At 52.4% G+C, this 20,390-nt stretch overlaps 7 protein-coding genes and 1 non-coding gene across 8 annotated transcripts; 6 read left to right on the plus strand and 2 right to left on the minus strand.

Moving 5' to 3' along the window:
* Positions 1–757: 757 nt before the first annotated feature.
* On the minus strand, positions 758–3,828 carry ASPACDRAFT_74228 (PHD finger domain protein). Its single transcript, XM_020204154.1, has 3 exons — positions 3,504–3,828; positions 1,100–3,169; positions 758–1,046 (listed from the first exon to the last, which is right to left on the minus strand). Exons 1-3 carry the CDS (start codon positions 3,527–3,529, stop codon positions 848–850), a joined length of 2,295 nt encoding a protein of 764 aa, XP_020060962.1. The 5' UTR covers positions 3,530–3,828; the 3' UTR covers positions 758–847.
* Positions 3,829–7,746: 3,918 nt separating this feature from the next.
* ASPACDRAFT_109392 (DUF2293 domain-containing protein) lies at positions 7,747–9,567 on the plus strand. The gene is made up of 3 exons (XM_020195382.1): positions 7,747–8,441; positions 8,619–8,741; positions 8,811–9,567. The coding sequence occupies exons 1-3, from the start codon at positions 8,154–8,156 to the stop codon at positions 9,264–9,266; spliced, it is 867 nt and encodes a 288-aa protein (XP_020060963.1). The 5' UTR covers positions 7,747–8,153; the 3' UTR covers positions 9,267–9,567.
* A 183-nt stretch (positions 9,568–9,750) lies between these two features.
* ASPACDRAFT_56088 (uncharacterized protein) lies at positions 9,751–10,686 on the minus strand (the record flags this gene model as incomplete). The annotated part of the gene is made up of 1 exon (XM_020203088.1): positions 9,751–10,686. One exon carries the CDS (start codon positions 10,684–10,686, stop codon positions 9,751–9,753), a length of 936 nt encoding a protein of 311 aa, XP_020060964.1.
* Positions 10,687–11,444: 758 nt separating this feature from the next.
* On the plus strand, positions 11,445–13,942 carry ASPACDRAFT_1884303 (pseudouridine synthase PUS7). Its single transcript, XM_020198365.1, has 2 exons — positions 11,445–11,722; positions 11,786–13,942. Exons 1-2 carry the CDS (start codon positions 11,496–11,498, stop codon positions 13,821–13,823), a joined length of 2,265 nt encoding a protein of 754 aa, XP_020060965.1. The 5' UTR covers positions 11,445–11,495; the 3' UTR covers positions 13,824–13,942.
* Positions 13,943–15,350: 1,408 nt separating this feature from the next.
* On the plus strand, positions 15,351–16,268 carry ASPACDRAFT_38190 (uncharacterized protein; the record flags this gene model as incomplete). The annotated part of the gene is made up of 1 exon (XM_020200411.1): positions 15,351–16,268. The coding sequence occupies one exon, from the start codon at positions 15,351–15,353 to the stop codon at positions 16,266–16,268; it is 918 nt and encodes a 305-aa protein (XP_020060966.1).
* Positions 16,269–16,645: 377 nt separating this feature from the next.
* ASPACDRAFT_t8 lies at positions 16,646–16,719 on the plus strand. The gene has a single exon. It is a non-coding gene; the product is annotated as a tRNA-Ile (tRNA).
* A 738-nt stretch (positions 16,720–17,457) lies between these two features.
* Positions 17,458–18,798, plus strand: ASPACDRAFT_74233 (uncharacterized protein). The gene is made up of 2 exons (XM_020204155.1): positions 17,458–18,065; positions 18,141–18,798. Exons 1-2 carry the CDS (start codon positions 17,620–17,622, stop codon positions 18,481–18,483), a joined length of 789 nt encoding a protein of 262 aa, XP_020060967.1. The 5' UTR covers positions 17,458–17,619; the 3' UTR covers positions 18,484–18,798.
* Positions 18,799–19,091: 293 nt separating this feature from the next.
* On the plus strand, positions 19,092–19,993 carry ASPACDRAFT_74235 (uncharacterized protein). Its single transcript, XM_020204156.1, has one exon. It carries the CDS (start codon positions 19,368–19,370, stop codon positions 19,824–19,826), a length of 459 nt encoding a protein of 152 aa, XP_020060968.1. The 5' UTR covers positions 19,092–19,367; the 3' UTR covers positions 19,827–19,993.
* The last annotated feature ends 397 nt before the right edge of the window (positions 19,994–20,390 follow it).

The raw sequence follows: 20,390 nt of genomic DNA on the forward strand, positions 1-20,390 counted from the left end.
GCAGCGGCTGAGACGTGGTTGACTGGCGAGCTGATGACTCCTGGAGGAAGGTGGGAAGATTGCGGCGCGTGGAGCGAGTGACTGGTGGCATTGTCAGGGTGAAATGTAATGGGATGGACTAGATTTAAGGGGAAGAGGCACAGGAACATTAAGATGGACACTACTCCTTTAGCTTAGTCTAGTCTACCACGGTCAAAACCAAGACTAATCCATGCGAGCAGATACCAAGTGCCCTCTGGAAATGCTTAGATATTATATTATATAACTAAACGCGCATATTGGTTCTTATACTTCTTATAAGTTTCTTTGATTCATGGGCTAATTTGAATATACGTTAGGGTAGGTATATTCATAGTTTAGGAACCTAGTAGCTTTGGAGAAAATATAAGTCTAGACATGTACACGCTAGACTGGAACAGTTGACATCCGTAGCAGTGATCTGCTGTCAGCTCTACTGTGCTCTTCCTGCAATCGACTCGTGCAGAAGGTTGTTCGTTATCATTGAGTGTATTTCTTGGTGATTAGCGTTGGCTACATACAGAATACAAGGTATCACGTGGCCCTTTGCCGGACGATTAAGAACATAGTAAGGGGTAACCCTCATCACTGCGGTCATGTAAACATAGAGCCGCCCGGAAAGAGATGATATGTTTCAGAAAAAGGAAAGGGGTATGTCTAAATCCAGGACAAAATGACAAAGGAGACCCAGAATAATGGAGACTCTCTGCTCCTTGAGTAGAGAGTATGGGTATGAGTTATGCTAGCGTGAGACAAAGGGTATTGAAGGTAGGCGGATGTCGAGGAGTAAGAAAGCAAGTCGTACCAGCGTGTCCGAGCTCATGGCATTTCAACGGAACCGATAGGACTTATGGGCCAAGGGTGAGGGGGGGCCATGGCCATGGCCGACTCCGCCAACAGGAACTCGAACACGATTATTCTTCCGGGTGGGAGTCTGTGCAACGCAGAAGACGCAGACATAAACAGAGGGGAGATTGGCCCGTTCAAGTCCAACACACTTGGTATGCAACCAGTGACTGCATGATTCACTGTCCCTGAGTCAGGCTAGGAAAGGACTGCTATGGTGTTCAGGACTACTTACCATTGGATCATCAGGTGACCACCGTTGTCCATGGAATTGCAGACACACCTGGTTCCCCGGCTGGGGTTACTGAACCGATCGGTGATCGGTGTTGCAATGTCAGGGTCCGTCATCGTTGTAGGAGACGTGTTCATCGTCCGTGTAGCGAGATCCAGTTCGGCTCCAAATCGCGGCGGGGACGACCGAAGGTGAGCCAGAGAACGATTGGCACGACCTATCCGCGAGCTGTAGCTGACAGTGTGAGGCCGAAGCGGACGTCCACGCTCTTGCAACACCTTCCGGAGGGCATGCTGAGCATCGCCACTGTCCTCATCGACGTCATCGAAGGGCTCCCCCAGCGACCCGGCACTCAGATAAGACAGATCCGAGTGAAGCATGCCAGTCTGTCTTTTCGGTGTCCGTTTCCAGTCATCCAGAGTGGGCTTGTACTGGGGTCGGCGGGAAAATCCGCGAGTAGATCCATTCCACGGGGACATCCGTCCCGACTGGGACGATGCTGCCGTCGAGGTGTAGGAGCCCTTCGAGTGAGGCCGTGAATCCGAGTCACTACGGCCCGTCACTGACCTTCCAGCATCTGAGAATGCGAGTGAGGGGTTGCGACTAGGGATGATCGGGTATTCAGAGCAATCGACTGAGTCATACTCGCTCTCTGTTGTGGAGCCTTCCAGATCCATGGCGGTGATGGGATCTGTCAGTCCAGTCGCTGCCTCTTGCACGGGCTGCATTTCGGTCTTGGCTCGACCATCGCGTCCGATCCGGAGAACCACTGACTGAGAACGTGTAGGTACACTGGCCGCAGACGTTGAGCGGGGCATCGACTGGCGCATAGATTTAACAGGCGATAGGCGGCCCTTCGATGGGCTTTTGCGAATGCCATTTGTCAAAGACATCGTACTCCCAGCACCGGGGCGAGAAGACGTGATAGCCGTGTGAGTGACACTACGGGTCAGCGTCGGCCGGGCCTGTCGAGGAGTGTAGTCATCGTCCTCTTCGTGACCGAACGCGGCGAGCGGGTGGTGTACACTCTGTGCCCGACGGAGTTCTTCCCGCTTCGACTCCTCGGTCTGATGATGGTAGGGCTGTCGGGTAGGCCGGCCAAAGAGCCTCTTCTCAGGAGTCGGCTGGGGTCCCCCAAAACGACGTGCTGGAGAACTGAGAAACATGGCTGGATCCTCAGCCTTGGTGATAGGTAGACGGGGAGAAGTAGAGAATGGGGCAGGGAACAGTGCGGCGTCGGTCGTGGTGGTTGACGACATGTTATAGCCGTTGGTATTGAACTCTGGAAGTTCCATACTACCCTCGATGGTGGGCAACTGAGGGATATGGGCATCCTGCAGAGGTGGAGGGTTGAGCTGGAAGGGGCCACTGGTTTGCGGAGCGAATAGATCGACACCGCTGGTCGAAAGACCCATTCCTACCCCATGATTTTCCAAGTCATGATCCCAGAAAAGTCTCTGCTGCGGAAATAGAGGGGATGCGGAGGGGTTCATCGATCCCAGCTGAAACGGATCTGGGGAGGAGGTGAAATTGAACAACTGAGGCGAGGCACCCATTATCCGGCTAGGAGTCTCCAGATGACCGCCCACCGCACTGGAGGCGGAGGTACGTCGCCCAGTGCCCTTGCCCTCGCCATACTCGGTCATCTTCTTTCGAGAAGCGCTGCTTGGCGGGGGTGTCTGTATGGTGGCGGCAGACTTGGCTGAGTCTACCGTTCGCGGACCCTCCTCCCCGAAAAACCCATTGGCTTTGGACGGCCGGCGTCGTTTCGCTGTATCTGTGTCCTGCTCCGCCGCTTTGACGCTCCTCAAGATGGAGTCTGCATCTAACGGTCGGTCGGGCCCAGTGTCTGGCAATCGGAGAGGATTGATTGAAGGGGTGCTTATACCGAATTTCTGGGGTGTCCGGAGGAATTCCGGACTGGAGGCATAGGGATCGGAGGTGTCCCAAGTGACTCGGGGATCGAAGAAGCTGGACTCGAGTTTGGGGGTTTGAAAGGCCGAGTCACCGAAGATTGTGTTCGTTGGAGGAGTCCTCGTTGGGGTCTGAGGTTCACCGTTTGGATAGCTGAAGCTGAACGTAAAGGACGGCTCCGTTAGTATCATTGTGCACATGAGCGGCTACTTCGGGGGGGGGTTGCGGAGTTCAACAGAAAGCTCCGCGGAACCAGCCTAGGGCCAGCCAGAGAAGACAAATTGTATATATGAGCCAACTATATACACATAGAAAGCTAAGGGGGGGTTGCAGAATTGAAGCACACAAGCACGCGAGCACAAGTTTTGAATAAGTGGCTTTCAAGTGAGGTGGAGTGGAATAAAGAAGACAAAGCAACCCCGCTTGTGCCAGCCCGTGGTGCCGTATGTGTAGGGGAGAGAGAGGGAAATTGAATAAACCAAATCCCACATACCTGTGAACAGGGTGATCCCAACTCATGTCAGCAACTTTGTGATCCCAGCAACCATACAATTGCAAAGCTGCCAGGCAACCCTCTCGTAGATTTTTCGAGATTTTTGCGAGTCGTCAGGAATGTTCGGGGAGAGGGGTTTCGGTAGGGATCGAAGTTGCCGACGAATGTGAAGTTGCCCGGGGTCATAGAACTCGAGCTTTGCGTTGAGACCCCTCGAAGGACTGAGCGGACGGGAAAGAAGGAACTGACGGTTTAGCACATAGTAGTCAAATCGGGAGGAGAGGCAGGGAAATTATTCCCGGAAGTGATCCTAGCGAGGAGAAAGAGAGAGAGGAGGGGGTGGACAAAGGAGGGTCGTAATGAGAGAAAGGGAGGAGGAGGGAGGGAGGGAGGGAAGGGCAGGAAGTGGTGGTGGTAGATTAAGTGGTTGTGAGAGGGGAAGTAATTTAGTAGTAGTAAGAGTAAGTTAGGAGTAAGAAGAGAAAGGTTCCAAGAATGATAGAGCTTCTGCTGAACAAAGGGTGCTCCAACGGATGTGTGTTCGTTTCCTTCAAAACGTCTCTTCTCTTCTTTCGAGTATCGGAGAGTTGGAGAGTAGAGTTCTCTTCTCTGGTCCTTGGTTCTCTAGGGAGGAGGCTCGGTTCGTTAGTCGGTAGGTAGTAGTCCCTGCACCGGAGGCAATAGTAGGAGTTGTAGCAGCTGTGAACTGTAGTTGACTAGCTACTGTATGTTCGTTCCCAAGGAGACAGTCAAGGAGGATAGTGGTTCAAATAGGAAGGAAGTAATTGAATTGAGAAAGGGAAGCAATTGCCAGAGTGATCAGGATTAGGAAATTGAATTTTGTGTTTTCGTTTTCCTCTGTTTGTAATTTGGTAATAATTTAACAGTTTTTTTTTTTTCTTTGCCCTCTTTTTTTTTTCTTTTTACATACATCCGCAGATCCACTGGGGAACCATTTTCAATGAAGAAAAAAAAGACTACGGAAGGATGAACCCCAGGACCGGTTCTGCTGCCATTTCGATCTCGTTCGATCGTGTCTCTTCTATATGACACTTGAGCCTTTGAGCTGCTAGTCTTACAGTCATCCTTCTCTCTATAGTCCTTTCATCACAATCATCATCATCGAGGGTCTTCCAGCCAGCATGCTCCTTCCCGATCTTCCTCCCTCTCTATCCGGTAGTGGTAGAGATTCGGCATCTTGATGGAAAGATTATCTGTCGCCCGGCTCACTCGGGCAAGCTTGTGATTATCCTATGCCATAAGGACAAGGAAGAGTGCAGGAGAGTGCAAGACTCGGCATCATAGACTGCTGGATAGACTCCGTTCGCTGTGCAAAGTGCAGAAGAACCAGTCGTGATATGAATCGGGCTCCATTAGCGATCGAGGTTCCGCGGGTTCATATACGGATTTCCGGGGCTGGCCCTGAACGAGCAATGCACCCCCAGCTAGAACAATATCCGCCTCATTCATTCCCCAGACCGGCAACCCAGCAATAAAGAAGTAAAGAAAGAAGAATTCAAGAAAATCATAGCTCTCACAGATTACGCGGACGAAGCTACAGCTCTAGGGGGTTCAAAGCGCCCGTGGAGGTTTTCCAGAACAAGGAACGACGGTCCAATTCCCGTGGATCGCCTTATCTCCTTCTCCCGCACGATCGCTGCTGGCAATTGTTAGCTGGCTGGCTCAGCTGCTTTGCTGGGAACTGACACCTTCATCGATCCTGCTGTTGAACACTTGAAGCACTCTCGACCTAGATTTCACAAGTGACTGTATCGAGTCTCTATTTATTCTGCCCATCTTCAGATTGATATGTCTCCCGCTGAAGCTTTCTGCCGGGCTTGAGCCGCCGTCGATCGATCCCAACCTGATCAACCTCCACTCCATCTCGGAGTTTGAGATCTCTCGACAAGGTTCACCTTGATGAAGGCTCCCTTCCCAGGTTGTTGTCGATCCAGTCTACATTAGGCGACGGGGTAAAGGGAGGGGGAGGTGGATGGAGCCTTGCAACCCGTTCCTGAACACTACGTACTAGACTAAACGACCCTCAGACGCCCTGGGGTTGTTTGATTGATTCGATTCGACTCAACTCGGCTGGACTAGACCGCGAGCCTTTAAGGATTCTGTTTCGTTCGTTCAGTTCCATGTCGGACTATGGCCGTACTGGGGAGTTGGGGGCGCTGGAGCAACGAGCAGAGACGGAGCGAGCTCGAACTGTCCGAAATTAATTTCCTTTCCTCGGTTCGTCTTGGCCCTGAATCGGGGCAGCAATGACGACATGGTAGTCACTAAAGTCAGAGAAGTGGCTCTGATTATGCCAACTCCTGAACTTGGACAGCTAGACCATTCTTGAGGCTAGCCTTTCGTCTCTCCGCTGCAGCTATCCACTCGGTCTCGGGTGAGGCGTGGTGACAGAAAACGTAGACACAATCATTCGCTGCCTCAACTAACGCAAAAGACATATAAGACACATACAAACGGCATACCGTACAAGCATGAACAAACAAAAGGGGTTGGCTCGGTTTCAATCTGTGCACTTTGTTTTCAGCAGACACTCTCAGCATTGAGAACTATTAAGTAGACATGCTCACCCCTCCATCTGTCCAGGCCAGATCCGACCCGGATGTAATATTACCTCTTTGGGATAAGTCTCTCCCTCTCAGCGCGATCGGACGCCGCGTGAGTCGCCCCGATACCAATTAAGTCTAGACTCATCTCGGGCACAATCACGGACTCTGAATTTGGGGATAACTTGCGCTGCACCGTCTGCTGCAGCAACGACCGGTTGTGATCCTGGCGAGCCACCATTGGTCGGAAAGAGGGTTGGGGACAGAGCCCGGGAAAGGGGAGCCTATCCTAGGCAGAACAGTGGCCCTCCAGGAAAAGGATGGATCGATCCATGATGGACTGGTCGAATTATTATGGTCTAGTTGTTCTATCACCCATACACATACCGACTCACTCAGCACTAGGCATGTCCCTGCTCAGCTCTGATTGTCACCCCTCATCCAATCCATTATTGATTGGTCTTCACCATGGTCGGCCTAAGGGGCAAAAGTTTTGGTGACTCTTGTCCTTTTCAGCTTCACCCATGACCAACTAACTTACCGTCCATCAATCGTTTAGCTGCTAGACCTGCACGCGAGCCATGGGACCTGCAGCAGTAGTTAAGACGCCCTGCCGTGTAACGCAGTTGGACAGACACAGCAAGTCCCTATCTTATTTAATAAATCCAGAGCCCCTGGCATGGTCTCGAATGCAGCGTGTGCGTTTAACCGCCCCTCCCAACGATCGATTCGGCTATATTAGAGTTGAAGACATCAGCAAGGGAGCACAGGACATACCTTTCCCAGGATGGGAGCGCTCCAGGGCCCTAAACCTCTTCGAAACACACACGAGCGGGCTGAATCAGACACAGCAAGTTCTGAGACGGGAGGGTCAAACAGATAACTACCTCTTGCCCTTGTCAGTCAACTAGGGTCTTGAAGTGCCTGATGAACCAACCCTTCTTCATCGTTTACAGGAACGTGGAGTAGCCGGATCTTTTCATGCAGGCAACAAAAGCTAAACAGTCAGCGCGGTAATCAAGCATCGGTCGCTCCTTGTAGTCAGGATTCGGGACGCTGTTGAGCAACTTGCAGCTATCTTTAGCTTATCGATATGCTCTTGCTCCATGGGGTAATCGGCTGGTTGCCCTGAGTGATCTGTCACTTCGGGAGATCTATACGCTTGATGCAGTTCATCCACAGTATGTTCGGAGAACTATTGCAAAGTAGCAGGATACCACTAAACAGTAAATGCTGACACAATAGTACTCAACTGCTTCGAATCAGGAGTTGTGGCCATTGGTTGCTTTGACTTCCTTTCAGCTGGTCTGTTCCATCAGATCGGGTTCATCTCTCCTATCAGTGGCTGTAAATGTTGCTCGGCTATTCTTGTCCGCAAGATGAGAGACAATGAAAGGCTCGCATTGAGTGATCTGAGTCCCAACATGTGCGACAGTGTGCTAAGTATCAAAGACATACTCGCGACCGTGTACTACACTGGCACTTAGCTTGGTACTCTCAGCCCTCCTTTAGTGCTGCAGTATCAGCCATAATGCGGTGGTAGAGCGTAGAGCTGATGATGTGCCTTCCATGTCGAAATTCACCAGTTGCCCGTCCCCGCAGTCTGGATGCCTTGATATTCAGTCATCAGTAGTGTCAGCCACACTTCCCTATTCACCGCCACATCTTTCTCCGACGCGGCCGATTTGTCCGCGGGGGCTTGAATTGCTGTCCACCTTCTTTGGGCATCATTAACTTGAACGAATGCGCAGTTTATTGCGCCAGAACACCTCATTATGGACCCTTGAAAAACAAAGAACAAATAACACAGCATGTACTCCGTCACAATGGATGTGTCACTCTTTCACATCTACCCCTCGTCTTATAGTCGAACCCCATCCTGAATCCTGCGCTCGCTTATCTATCGAATCCTCCGTCCGCCGAATGAATTACAGCATTGCATCACCGATCGACCACTTGCGTCCGAGCATAAAGCATATTTATTGACTCCTAGTCATTTCCCTCGCATTTCACCGCTATCTGTTCTGCGTCTGGTGACCCTGAACATCCGCTCGCTCTCCTCCGGAGTTTCTTGTCCTGATCCAGCATGCCAGTCAACTCTCGATCCAAGAAAGGCCGACCCAAGCTCGCCAAGAGATTTGACAAGCGCAAGAAAGCCGGTGTCGGCCTGGCAGCCAGTCCGGCATCACCCCGGGGGATTCTAGCACACGCACGGAGAAGGAGTCTTCAGAGGAAGCGCGATCGGGGCGATTTCGGAGTTGCTGCAAACACCACCAAATTCAAGGCGGCAGGGACTCAGCTCCGGGCAGCATGGCAGCCTTCTAAGTCAAGAAAGATACCGATTCTTCCGCCTTCTTCGGATACTTTGGAAAAGGTGAGGTTGCAGCAAAGGTCCCTGTTCGTGAGGGGCGGGGAAGGAGGTTGCAGAGGGGAACTATAACTCCGTCGTCGAGAGTCCTCGACTCCGCCCTTGCATCTTGAACCTGCGGCTCCCGGCGCAGACACATACTGGGAAGGGTATAGATCGCTAACAATACGCAAATCCATCCAGAACTGCCTCCGTCAAGACCCGTGTCCCCAGAACTATACTTTCGTGCCCAAGGGCGATGTCTACATTACACGTCATTGCCGCAGTAAGACCAAAGAGGCCCGTCAGGTTGTCTATGTAGTTTATGTGAGTTGGCCCCTTTTCCCCTCTCTGTTTTCTCCATGGCAACCATATGGTTACTAATAACACCCTTAGGACGACAAAGGAAAGTCCACCATCGGCCTGCGTGTCCCATCCGATATCTTCGAGTCTGTCCGCAGCTCCGCAGCGGAAACAGCCAAGTCTCGCGCTCAGGCCGTACAGAGTCGGGATGAGCGAGACTCTACCAAGGCCCGTCAGCTTCTTCGCACCCAGTTTCCTCTCATGCCGGAGAGCGTGCTGGAGACAATTGTCAACCATGCCTTCTTGAAAGGTGCTGGCCGCGTAGGACGCGCCACCACCGTGTCAGACAAGCGCAAGGCCATCTTGGCTGCGGAAGCGCATATCCGCCACACACAGACTCCATACGATTCCCTTCTTCACTCGGGTCTGGCAAGGGAAGAAGCGCGCGAAGCGGTCTTCGGACTAGTCCGGGCCATTCGGGCTGCATGGGAGGGCGGTGATCCGGAGACGCTGAAGAAGGCTCTCGCGTTGCGTAATCGAGCAACATGATATCCATCCGCCGTCTTTTTGCTTTCTTGATCTCCTAAATCCCGCTATGGGATTGTTCTCGGTCCGTTTCTGGTTCTTGCGTACTCGACGAATCTGCTTTTCGGATCAACTCGTGCGTTTAGCATTAGACTTGGGAGAGGTCGCAACACCTCGCATAGATGATACCTCTAGTTGCCATTTTTGTTTCTTTTTGTGATTTCAGGCTATGGAGTTGGGGATGCACATGACGCTTTACGAGGGGTACACTGTGTACTTGATTAGAATATGCTACAAGCTCAGGCTAATGATACTTCAGTTTTGCATCATAAGCTTTCATTGAAAGGAAACAGACTTTTGTTCTAGAATTGTCTACATTAAGAATTTAACCTTTGTACACCCAACGATCGGAGCAAGAGTGTACAAGACTACAACTTAAAAGAAGCGAACAGGCCGGGTGAAGAAAGGGCAAAGAGACAGTCGAAGGAAGCTTACAATGGCAGCAAGCTTAAGGATTCGACTTCATCGCATCTTGCAGGAGCCAGGCGATGCGTGCAAGCACCGCGTCCTCGTCAACATCGAGCGGCACAACATCATCGTCATTGTAAATGATGGGATTCTCTTCGCCCTCGCTCTCATCGGTGCTCTCGGGATCATTACGATCATCACTAAAGCGTTCCGGCTTGCTAGGACAGCACTCGTCTGCTTCGTCAAAGGACTCCTCGTCGTCCGTCCACTCGGAGTCAACCTCCTCTTCCTCCTCCTCTTGCATCGGCAGCCCATCCTTCACAATCCGAGCCGACACCAGCCCTCTAGCGGCCGCGTACGAGGGCGAAACACAGCGTCCCGTGTTATCAATCTCTGCAATGATCTTTTCAACGCAGTCGATCAAATTCTCCAGTACGTCAGCAGGCTCGTGGACGGTGGTCACCGCCACTACGAACTCCATCTTGACAGTGAAGTCGTTCAGCACATCGAAGTCATCATCCTCACTGTCGACATCAGCGTGAACGCTAGACCCCTCGACGCTCTTCTCATCACAAGCCTCATAACCCTCCTCCTCTTCCTCCTCCTCTTCCTCCTCCTCTTCCTCCTCCTCTTCCACCTCCTCATAATCATCACTCACACTCTCGCTCTCCTCAGAGTCCGAATCCGACTCAGAAGAAGAATAAAAAGGCGGGGGCTGATAGATCCTGAGCACCGGCATGGGGGGCTCGTATCCGGAGGTGATCAACGCGAGAAAGCGGCGCCGGAGCACCTCGCGCGCGGCGTCGAAGTACCGGCGCTGCGCGAGGTGTGAGTCCCTGTTAGCTGTGATGATGAAGTTGAGAAATGAGACGGGCACGGTGACTTGCTCATCGCCCATCTCGGTTCGGTGCCAGAACATCCCCGCCTGGCGGAAACGCTCGCTACGCTGTATCTGGCGTGGGGTTGGGGGCAACATGGTTGATGTTGCTGCTATAGGTCACACTTTTTGTCTTACTTGCAACTGTTTTGGACTGGTTTCCCTATCGGAAGATGGGGGGAGAGGACGTGAGGGTGTGAGGGCTTATTTATATTGTCTTTGGATTTGGGGCGGATGTCTGGGTTTCAATACTGATTCTTTTTTTGATTGCATGCTGAAGGAACTTACTGGAGTATTACTGGTGTTATTTGGCTTTGACTTGTGTGCTGTGTGGTGATAGCCTTTGTTCTGGGAGAATGAAGAGGAGATAATCCTTGGTTTATGATGGAGCTGGCTTGAGGTGGATTGGATTTCTCGGTGATTTATAGGCATATTCATCTCCTTTAACTGCTGATCCTTGGATCTCATGTCTTTGAGTGAGTGATGATTCAAGATTATCTGGACATGATAGCAATGGTTCATACTACACGCCATTGATTGAATCAGTTTTTCGATGAGCTAAAATCGAATGGTTGCATGCATTGAGTCCCCAAGTGCTGCGAAGATCCTTCTTGCACTGTTGCAGATAGCCAGCCTACGTTCGCACATAGGGATTAGAAGTCTCATTTCAGTCTCGATGGATCCATGATCCATCATGAAGGTGGTCTATACTTCTACTCCTTGAGGACTAGACCGATCTACAACTCATCCCGATCGGGATTTCCCTTTAGGGCTAGCCCCCGCGCTCTAACTCAATTCAGCCAAGCAAAACGTGACGGTAACTTTCTGGAGCTCCGCAATCTTCATGACTTTAATCTCGGTCTCCCCAACTCCACCATCTTTTTAACTGCAGAAAAGCAGCCATTGCAATGGAGGGCGCCGACGTGATTGAGTCGCCGCGCAAGCGGATCAAGACTGACAATCCGTCCATCACGGACGACGCTGTGCTTCCCCAAGCCGGCGGACCCGTTGCGGAGGAACCCGCCGCCGCGCCAGTCTCGGCCGATGATGCGCAGGCTCGGAGGGAGATAGAGGTTGGAATCACCGGCTATGTCAGCGCGGACAACGAAGGTTTCTCCGGTATATTGAAGAAGAGGTATGCTCTGGTCCCTTCATGACTTGTCTGGGGCCGTCACTAATTGTATCTCCTCGCATCTAGATATACCGATTTCCTCGTGAACGAGATTGTGCCGTCCGGTGAAGTGCTGCATCTGCAGAATGTTCCCGTTCAGGAGAAGAAGCAGAATAAGGAGGAGCAGTCCTCGGAGAAGCCAGCCGCAAAGCCCCAGCAGGAAGACGGCGCCCAAGTTACAGCTGAGAAAGATGCGACGCCGACCACCGAAACCCCGGCCCCCGAATTCCAGATCAGCGATGAGGACAACGCGCTTCTCGAATCCCTTTTCGGCGAGGAACCCACACAGAAGATTCTGGCGCTGAACAAACGCGCTCTTGAGAATCCGAAGTCGAGGCCCAGCGACTTCAGCAAGATCGCTACCGTCGTGGTCACCGATCGCGATCTGCGGATCAAGATGCACCAGGCCATTCGTCGCATCTTCAACTCTCAGCTCGAGTCCCAGACCGACAGTGAGGGCATGATGAACATCTCCGTCGCCCCGAACCGGAATAACAAGAAGGCGCAGGGTGGACGCGGTAACGGCAACGGCGGGCCGCGTGTTCCGATCAATTGGGATGAATTGGGCGGCCCCTACTTGCACTTCACCATTTACAAGGAGAACAAAGATACCATGGAGGTTCTGAACTTCATTGGACGCCAGCTCAAAGTGAACTCGAAGACCTTTCAATTCGCCGGTACCAAGGATCGACGCGGTGTGACGGTCCAGCGGGCGTGTGCGTACCGAGTGCAGGCCGAGCGGCTTGAGAAGATTAACCCTACTCTCCGTAACGCAGTCCTCGGTGATTTCGAGTATCGCAAGTATGGTCTAGATCTGGGTGATCTCAACGGCAACGAGTTCGTGATCACCCTCCGCGACTGCGAGATTCCCGGAGTCGTCGACCTTCAGGACCGCGAAGCCGCCATCGCCAAGTCTACCGACCTTGTTAAGACTGCCCTACACAACCTTCGCGAACGGGGCTACTTCAACTACTTCGGTCTGCAACGCTTCGGAACCTACGCCACGCGCACGGACACCGTCGGCGTTAAGATGCTTCAAGGCGAATTCAAGGGCGCCTGCGACGCCATCCTCCACTACAGCCCGCACACCCTACATGCCGCCCAACAGGGAGAAGCCGCCTCCGCTCTAATCAGCTCCGACGACCGCGCGCGCGCCGAAGCGATCGACCTCTGGACGACCACCGCCAACGCCGGCAAGGCGCTCGAGAAACTGCCTCGCAAATTCTCCGCCGAGGCCAACATCATGCGCCAACTGGGCCGCTCGAAGACCGACTACCTCGGCGCCCTACAGGCTGTGCCCCGTAATTTGCGCCTGATGTACGTCCACGCCTACCAGTCGTTTGTGTGGAACTTCGCTGCCACCGAACGCTGGCGGTTGTACGGCGACAAGGTCGTCGAAGGCGACCTCGTCCTGATCCACGAACACACCGACAAGACCTCCTCCGCCGCCGCCAACACCACCGGCGCTTCCGCAGCCGCGACTACCGAACCGGCCGACGAGACCGTTGACGCCGACGGCGAAGTCATCATCACGCCCCATGCAACCGGCGACAGCGCCTACGCGGCCGAGGGCATCACGCGCGCCCGCGCCCTTACCGCCGAGGAAGCCGCCAGCGGCAAATACAACATCTTCGACGTCGTGTTGACGCTTCCTGGATACGATGTGCTGTACCCGGCCAACGCCATGACGGATTTCTACAAGCAGTTCATGGGCAGTGAGCAAGGCGGTGGCCTCGATCCCTTCGATATGCGCCGGAAGTGGAAGGACGTGAGCCTCACGGGCGGATACCGCAAGCTATTGAACCGCATGGGGCCGGACTATTCGGTCGACGTGAAGGTCTACGACCGGGACGATGAGCAGTTCGTGGCGACCGATCTGGAAAGACTTCAGGGTCAGAGCAAGGATGGTGCTGATGCTGATGCTGCTCAGGAGCAGGGGGAGAGCAAACTCGCGGTGGTGCTCAAATTCCAGCTTGGATCGAGCCAGTATGCTACTATGGCGTTGAGGGAGTTGACGAAGGGCAAGGTCAAGGCTTACACGCCTGATTATGGGAAAGGGCGGTAATTGTATAGATCTAAAAGTTTATTCAAGTGTATATATGCGCATTGGGAAATAGAGCGATCCATTGGTGGGCTAGATTCGAAATAACATTCTTTCCGCTGTTGGCATAATGTGCATGGAGCTTTATCTGACGACCCTAAGCTCGAAGGAATTCAACCTTTCCGAGGTCAAGTGCAAGTGCTAAGGTTCCCTCCTAATGCAGCCTTGGGTGGCTGTGTTGGCGTAGCTGGCAGAAGGCAGCCGTGAAACACGGAGTCAAACAACAACAAATCAAGCTTACACCCTCTTTCCGGATTATTGCTTCTCACCCAACTCCTATGCAACACAAAGCACTACACTGTAATTAGAGATTTTCAATCTCAAACTTCCATGCTGAAGATTGAACGATAACCTCGCCCCGCCCAGGCCGTGCGATCACAACCGATTCAAAGGCAGCCCATAATCCAGGGCATTTCAGGGCCACGCAATGCGCCGACGTCTCCAGACCCCCATCACTCCAAGCTAATGCGTCGATCGGGCTATTCGGTGGAGAACCTCATTCATTTCTTCAACCATTCACAATCGACCTAAATTCCCACGCGCTCATTGACACATGAGTATGGAGGCAAAGCATTCCTATGTTTCCATTTATTCCATACGGCGACCGGTTTTTTTTTTTCCATAGTTTCAACCCTAGCATGTGCCAGTTGTACAAGTACACTAGTAGTACATCTTCTACTCCCAACATGCGTTCGGCGCCAATCATTCCGACTGGTGAGGAGGATGGAGGGGGGGGGGGGGGTATGGGGCTAACAATGCTGTTCGTTTCACCCTCGTGAGCGGGCAGAATACTGTTCTTCTTATTGCATTGCGCGTCGTCCATGGCATGAACCGGCGCTTTACGCCGTGCAAGCTAGTGGTGATTGGTAGACCGGTCCCTACATGGGGGAGGCGGGCGCGGGCTGTACTTCCTTAGCCCTCAGAAGTTGGGCCTTAGGCAGTACTATACCTCGTTCACTAAGAGGATGCTGCTGCGCCATGTCAGCTCTCTCTCTCTCTTTTTTTCTTCTAGGCTGTTGTTTCCGACTTTCGTTTCTTCTCTTTTTTTTTTTCTTGTTCTTCTGTGATTCTGGCTTTCCTTTTACTCGATATTATTGTAGAGACTCTCTATCCGGGCAATTTCTAGGTGCGTAAGTGCCCATTGTGGTGAGTATATGCTGGTGCTTTGTTTTTTTCTGTGACCAGGTACAGTATACTGACATAAGCATCTAAATAGAAGGAGAACTCTTTCATTTCAGGGTCTCTTGATCTTGGTATTGGTTTTTGGTATGTTGATATGTCTGGTTTCAGACGCGTGTTGAGACGTTAACTGTGTTGTTAGTCTGTGTGCTCCTTCGACACCGACCTAGGATCTTGAGATTGGGAATTCTCTCGGTGGTGCTATACAGTACTTATCGATCTGGCTTGGCTTATCTTAACGACCTCGCTGGGCGATTCTGTTCGGTCAACAACGACAGACGTGGATGGTTAGACCAGTCGATCACTGCTGTCATGTCTGGAATAGATAGTGGAAGCCAATGGTCAGGAGGAGGTAGCACAGGTGGATCTCAGGATGGCAGTCAAGGCAGTTGGGAAGGCACCGACAGCAGTGGCAGCACATCCCAGGCCGGGGGAAATGCATCGCCCTCGGAGTCTATCGCCGCCAGCGCGACGACACCTACAGCAGCCGACTCTTTTCTCACAGCTACCCAGACCACTAATCCATCACCCACAACATCAACAACCACGTCTTCCACGTCAACTTCCTCTGCTAGCAGCAGCAACGGCAGCAACACCGAAACCCTCGCCATCGCCATCCCTGTTGCTGTCGCGGGCGCAGCCATCATTTTGGGCCTGCTATTCTTCCTCCGACGGAGGCGCCGTCGCGTTCGAGGCCATGTCATCCCATCTACTTCTCAGATCGATGTAATAACCGTCCCTCGACAACCAATACTACCCCAACCGCAGCAGAACTTACCGAGATCGCAACCACCCCAAGCGACACCCTGGGGATTCACAAATGCTAGTACTCATAACATTCCCTTCACGGGACCTATACCATACGACACTTCGAACCACTCAAGCGACCGCCTCGCTACAAGCCAGCCACGCGGCCTTAATGCACCTGCTAGTCAGCACAGCCTAACACCAGGGATCAACACCACACTGGAGCAGCCACCGCCATATTCCAGGCATCCGGAGCGTGCGGAGGCACAGGTATCACCCGTGACAAGCGCCGGCGTTCCTTCACGGCAGGTGTCGGGGCGTGAGCGGCCGACATCCCCGTTTGACCATCCCCTGGATGACACTGTCTCTGAGATTTCGAGATACAGTAGAGGGCCATCCCTGGTCCACCGCGCCAGTCTCGACGAGATCTCATCTGTCTCGTCAATAGGTGACGATGAAAGGCGGCCAGCGATGCGTCATTAATCTTGCCGTGAGGGCCTTTGGTTTCGTGTTTGGGTGTTTGAAATTAGGCGGGCGTTTGGGCTTTGATGGGAGCAGTCCCCATCACCACAGCGGTATCCGGCCTATCCTCCTGGCCGACAATCCATATATACTTAATTCTGCTTTTACCTCGGAGCACAGATGAACAATATGGGATGTGGAACGGTGTGGTATATATACTATACACACACTGACATCAATTCATTGAAATGCGACAATATACCTGGGCGATCTCTCGATTTTACGCAGGACCAGGCCCATCCTCCCCATGACGTATCGAATCAGATGGTCATGGCATCGCGATGTCCCTGCTACGCAGTCCTCATAAAGCCAAAGCTCAATGCATAATACATCAACCGGGTCCCATAGCTCAGTTGGTTAGAGCGTAACGCTAATAACGTTAAAGTCGAGGGTTCGAGCCCCTCTGGGACCAGCTCTTTTTGACTTTTTTGTTTCTTTTTGTGGTATATGGTCCCGGTGGATTGTCGCTGCCTATCCCTGGGACTGATCCCTGGTACTGTGGAATTACTGCCGTAACCAGGCAAACAAACAATGAACGTTCAACAACCAGAATAGAGATGATCAATTAGCTTTTTTGTTTGGGTAATTGACTACTGTAAGCTATTAATGGAACATCCGGCGAAGCCGTCCATAGAAATTGCTTATACCTAAAATGAATCATGAACATTTTCCCACTAACTTAACCGGGCAGTTGGCGGTGCACGAGAGGGTGCCACTCAGTACTACGGCACGTACAGGGCTTAGACCTGCGTCTACCCGCCAATGGGCCGGCTCCACCCTCCTCCACCCTCCACCCTGATGATATCACCACCGTCAGGGTCCGACTGTCGTGTGTGGCTGGTGACAATCCTAATTCATCCTCCAAAGCCAATGAATGAGCTTCCAATTGCTGGACCTTGTCCGTGGGATCGTCGCAATGCGTTCATTTCCTCCTTTTACAGGGCCTGTGAGAGCTCCGCCTACGCTATTCGGCCGCGGTTCAACGGGACATGGCCTCCACTGCATCCACTGATCATCCTACTGCCATACACACCCCGGTCCCCTAGGCCTGCTAACAATGCAATTTTGCTGCCTTCCGGGGCAGGCCCGTTGCAAATTCTTCTCCCCTCCCCCAGTATATCATCGCCTGTACCCCCCTAAAACCCGTTACATTTCAACTTGGAAAGTCTCGAGACTTGTTCACTAGCTTCAAACACCAATCAATCCACTCGGGCAAACACCACAGGCCAGTGGGTTGCCCTGACACAGGTTCATATACAATCAACAAGCCTATTTTTTCTAAGGACTAAAGCAAAAGCCATCGACTGCCAGCATGGGTGTTGGCGGCGTCATCCTCCGCTTCGCGAATCTCGCGATTCGCATCCTCCAGTTCCTCGATGCCGCAGTCATCCTCGGCATTTTCTCATACTTCCTCGCCATCCTCGCCCGCCATGATCAGACGATCCCTCAGTGGGTGAAGGCCGTCGAAGGCCTATCAGGTGCAGCAACCCTCTACGGCATTCTCGGCATCCTTTTCACCTGCTGCCTCGGCGGGGTCACCTTCTTTGCTGCCGTGGCCGTCCTCCTCGATGTCTGCTTCATCGGGGCCATGATCGCCATCGCCATCATGACTCGCAAAGGCACCCAGAGCTGCTCCGGCAACGTCGATACGCCGCTGGGCTCCGGTGCCAGCAATACCGACGACGCCAACACTCACGTGCGTCTTGGGTATGCGTGCGTGCTGGAGAAGGCTTCATTTGCTGTCGCTATTATCGGAATGTGAGTCGCCTGACTCCTCCCTCGAGCGTTACCCCTCTTGTGAGAAAGATTATCTAATTGTTTATCGAACGTCAGTTTTCTATTCCTGATCTCCATCCTCTTCCAAGTCCTTCTCGCCCGTCATCACAAGCGCGAGAAGCGCTTCGGCCCCTCCCCCGCCAACGGGTACACATATGGCACCGGCACGCAACGCCGGGGCTTCTTCTGGCGTCGCAACAAGAACAACCCGGAGACCGCCAGTGCGGATGACATGCTCCCCAGCCATCCGGCGCCCCGTGACGTTGAGCTAGGAACCTCTCCCACCGAGAAGACCAGCGGTACGGGTGGTCTGTTTACGCGCAGCAAGCACACCGCGCCGGAGGCTGCAGCTCCTCCTGGCTACGGCTATGGCAATTCTGCTTACTCGGCTAATTACTAGACACCGCACTATCCTTCCATGCAATGTGTGGTCAATTCCGTATACACTTTATGACGCAAGACCCGCAAAGGAGGAGGAACTAGTTGCTTTGTGGACGAATAGATGAGACAACGAATTTTTGGGAATGCCATTCAAACCACGTAGTATGGCGTCTCATGAGGATAAAACTTCCGGGTTTGCTTCACGTTTGACTTGAGTGGATGACTGGGAATAACAGTATGAAACCCTTCTTCACCTTATACCAACCTTTAAACCACCGAACACATCTTTGTATATTGGCTTTGTCTTGAACATTATTGGCTATCTATTTCTTCTTTCCTGCATATATCTTATATGACTCCTTTTCCTAAAGCTTCTTGTGGCTTTCCGAGCACTCCACTTGTGCTTCAACCACTTCAATCCTGATGTGTCGCGCGCACGTGTCCTCGCGTTGTGCGCCTTCCTATAGCAGGAGCCAACAAGCATTTTAAGAATACCTACACACCCCGATTCTACTCTACTTCCACACCATACTCCATTCCTATTCCTCATGCCATAGGGCTCTTTGCTTTTGCAACCTATCTTTCGCAAGCATGCTACCTGACTTCTTGCAGAGTAGTGACGCCCGCTACACAGCGGCCGCCAACACATTTGCAACATCAGATTTGCGGTTCTCACGGTGGAGGAGCCCCAGGAAACTGCGCCGTCTCAACCGACGCCCGCAGTGTCGAAGAAGCTCGTCAAGGTGACGGTCGATGAAGAAGAGGACGACAACAAGGAGGCAGCGGACTCATATCTGGGTCAGCTGTTCTTCAAGACCCTCTGCTTGCTTCAGGATCTGGACAATATGCGAAAGTTCATTTCCATCACCTGGTCAGAGTAATCATGAGAAGAAAATCGACCTCATGAACGCGGCTGTCGTTACGGACAGTACTTTGCAACTTGCCCAAGATCTGGTCAAGGAGGTGGAGGCGAACTGGCGCACCTCGCTGTCCGAACGGAAGAGTGATGTCCAGACTGTGGTCTACAATCTTGCTGCTCTCTCCTCCGGCATTTTTGCGCCCCCGTCCATGAAGATTGGCCTTCCCTACAACAAGAACCTGGCTGTTACCGCCGAGGGGTGCTATTTGCCAACCAAGCTCCTGCTTGAGTCTTTCGCAAATTTGTTCCAGGCGGGCCACCATCCAGTCTTCAAAACCGGCCAATTCGGCATCTATGATCCGAAAGCGGACAGAGGGCGGATGTCTCTGGGCCAGAAGTTCAACGAAGACAAGCTCATCCTTCTCCCGATATTGCCCGAGTTTGCATGTTCGATACGTTCGGCATCCACTTGCCTACCGAGGATGTCATCACTCGGGGCCTGATCGAGTTTGCCAAGACCAGAAGGGTGAGCCTGTGGCTCTGTTTAGCCGTCCAGGTCTTCCTCGACGTTCACCACGCGATGCGACACAGTACCTTGGGCGCATTTGGAGATCTCCGCATGTCTGGACTTCGCATCCAGAAGACCATCGATGATTACCTGCAACTGTCTAAAACACACCCCCAGCCCAGATTCTGACCAAAGGAGGGTAACGAGTAGATCCGACGCATTTGTTCAACCGTGGACGCATGGAACAAGAAGCCCGTCCTGGATTTGGTGCATGATGCGGGCGATTTGGACGCGCTGATGTATTACTGGATCAGTCTGGAGGATGTTCTGAGCCCTAAGGGGATCGCCTCGCTCATGACGGGGATTCCGGTGGCCTAGGCTTATCGGTCTGAAGCTGCAGCGAAGATATCCGCGTTGTTGGTATAATGATATTACCCTTCAAAATTCTACTTAGCTTGCTGCTGTGTCATGTTTGACTACTATTTTCCTCCAAGATAATTTCAAATAATAGTCCTGTGGGAAATGTTCTCTTTAGACTTCCATTAGCAGCTGCAGTGTA

Source organism: Aspergillus aculeatus (assembly GCF_001890905.1).
Source record: "Aspergillus aculeatus ATCC 16872 unplaced genomic scaffold ASPACscaffold_1, whole genome shotgun sequence".
Classification (NCBI taxonomy): domain Eukaryota; kingdom Fungi; phylum Ascomycota; class Eurotiomycetes; order Eurotiales; family Aspergillaceae; genus Aspergillus; species Aspergillus aculeatus.

Excerpts from the sequence above, each read along its gene's own strand:
- ASPACDRAFT_74228 (XM_020204154.1), bottom strand. The coding sequence starts at position 3,529 with ATGAGTTGGGATCACCCTGTTCACAG. Across the intron at positions 3,170-3,503 it reads TGGGATCACCCTGTTCACAG|CTTCAGCTATCCAAACGGTG; the intron begins GTATGTGGGATT and ends CTTTACGTTCAG. Across the intron at positions 1,047-1,099 it reads GGTCACCTGATGATCCAATG|TGAATCATGCAGTCACTGGT; the intron begins GTAAGTAGTCCT and ends ACTCAGGGACAG.
- ASPACDRAFT_1884303 (XM_020198365.1), top strand. The coding sequence starts at position 11,496 with ATGGAGGGCGCCGACGTGATTGAGTCGCCGCGCAAGCGGATCAAGACT. Across the intron at positions 11,723-11,785 it reads TCCGGTATATTGAAGAAGAG|ATATACCGATTTCCTCGTGA; the intron begins GTATGCTCTGGT and ends CCTCGCATCTAG.
- ASPACDRAFT_109392 (XM_020195382.1), top strand. The coding sequence starts at position 8,154 with ATGCCAGTCAACTCTCGATCCAAGAAAGGCCGACCCAAGCTCGCCAAG. Across the intron at positions 8,442-8,618 it reads CTTCGGATACTTTGGAAAAG|AACTGCCTCCGTCAAGACCC; the intron begins GTGAGGTTGCAG and ends AAATCCATCCAG. Across the intron at positions 8,742-8,810 it reads AGGTTGTCTATGTAGTTTAT|GACGACAAAGGAAAGTCCAC; the intron begins GTGAGTTGGCCC and ends TAACACCCTTAG.
- ASPACDRAFT_74235 (XM_020204156.1), top strand. The coding sequence starts at position 19,368 with ATGAACGCGGCTGTCGTTACGGACAGTACTTTGCAACTTGCCCAAGAT.
- ASPACDRAFT_74233 (XM_020204155.1), top strand. The coding sequence starts at position 17,620 with ATGGGTGTTGGCGGCGTCATCCTCCGCTTCGCGAATCTCGCGATTCGC. Across the intron at positions 18,066-18,140 it reads GCTGTCGCTATTATCGGAAT|TTTTCTATTCCTGATCTCCA; the intron begins GTGAGTCGCCTG and ends ATCGAACGTCAG.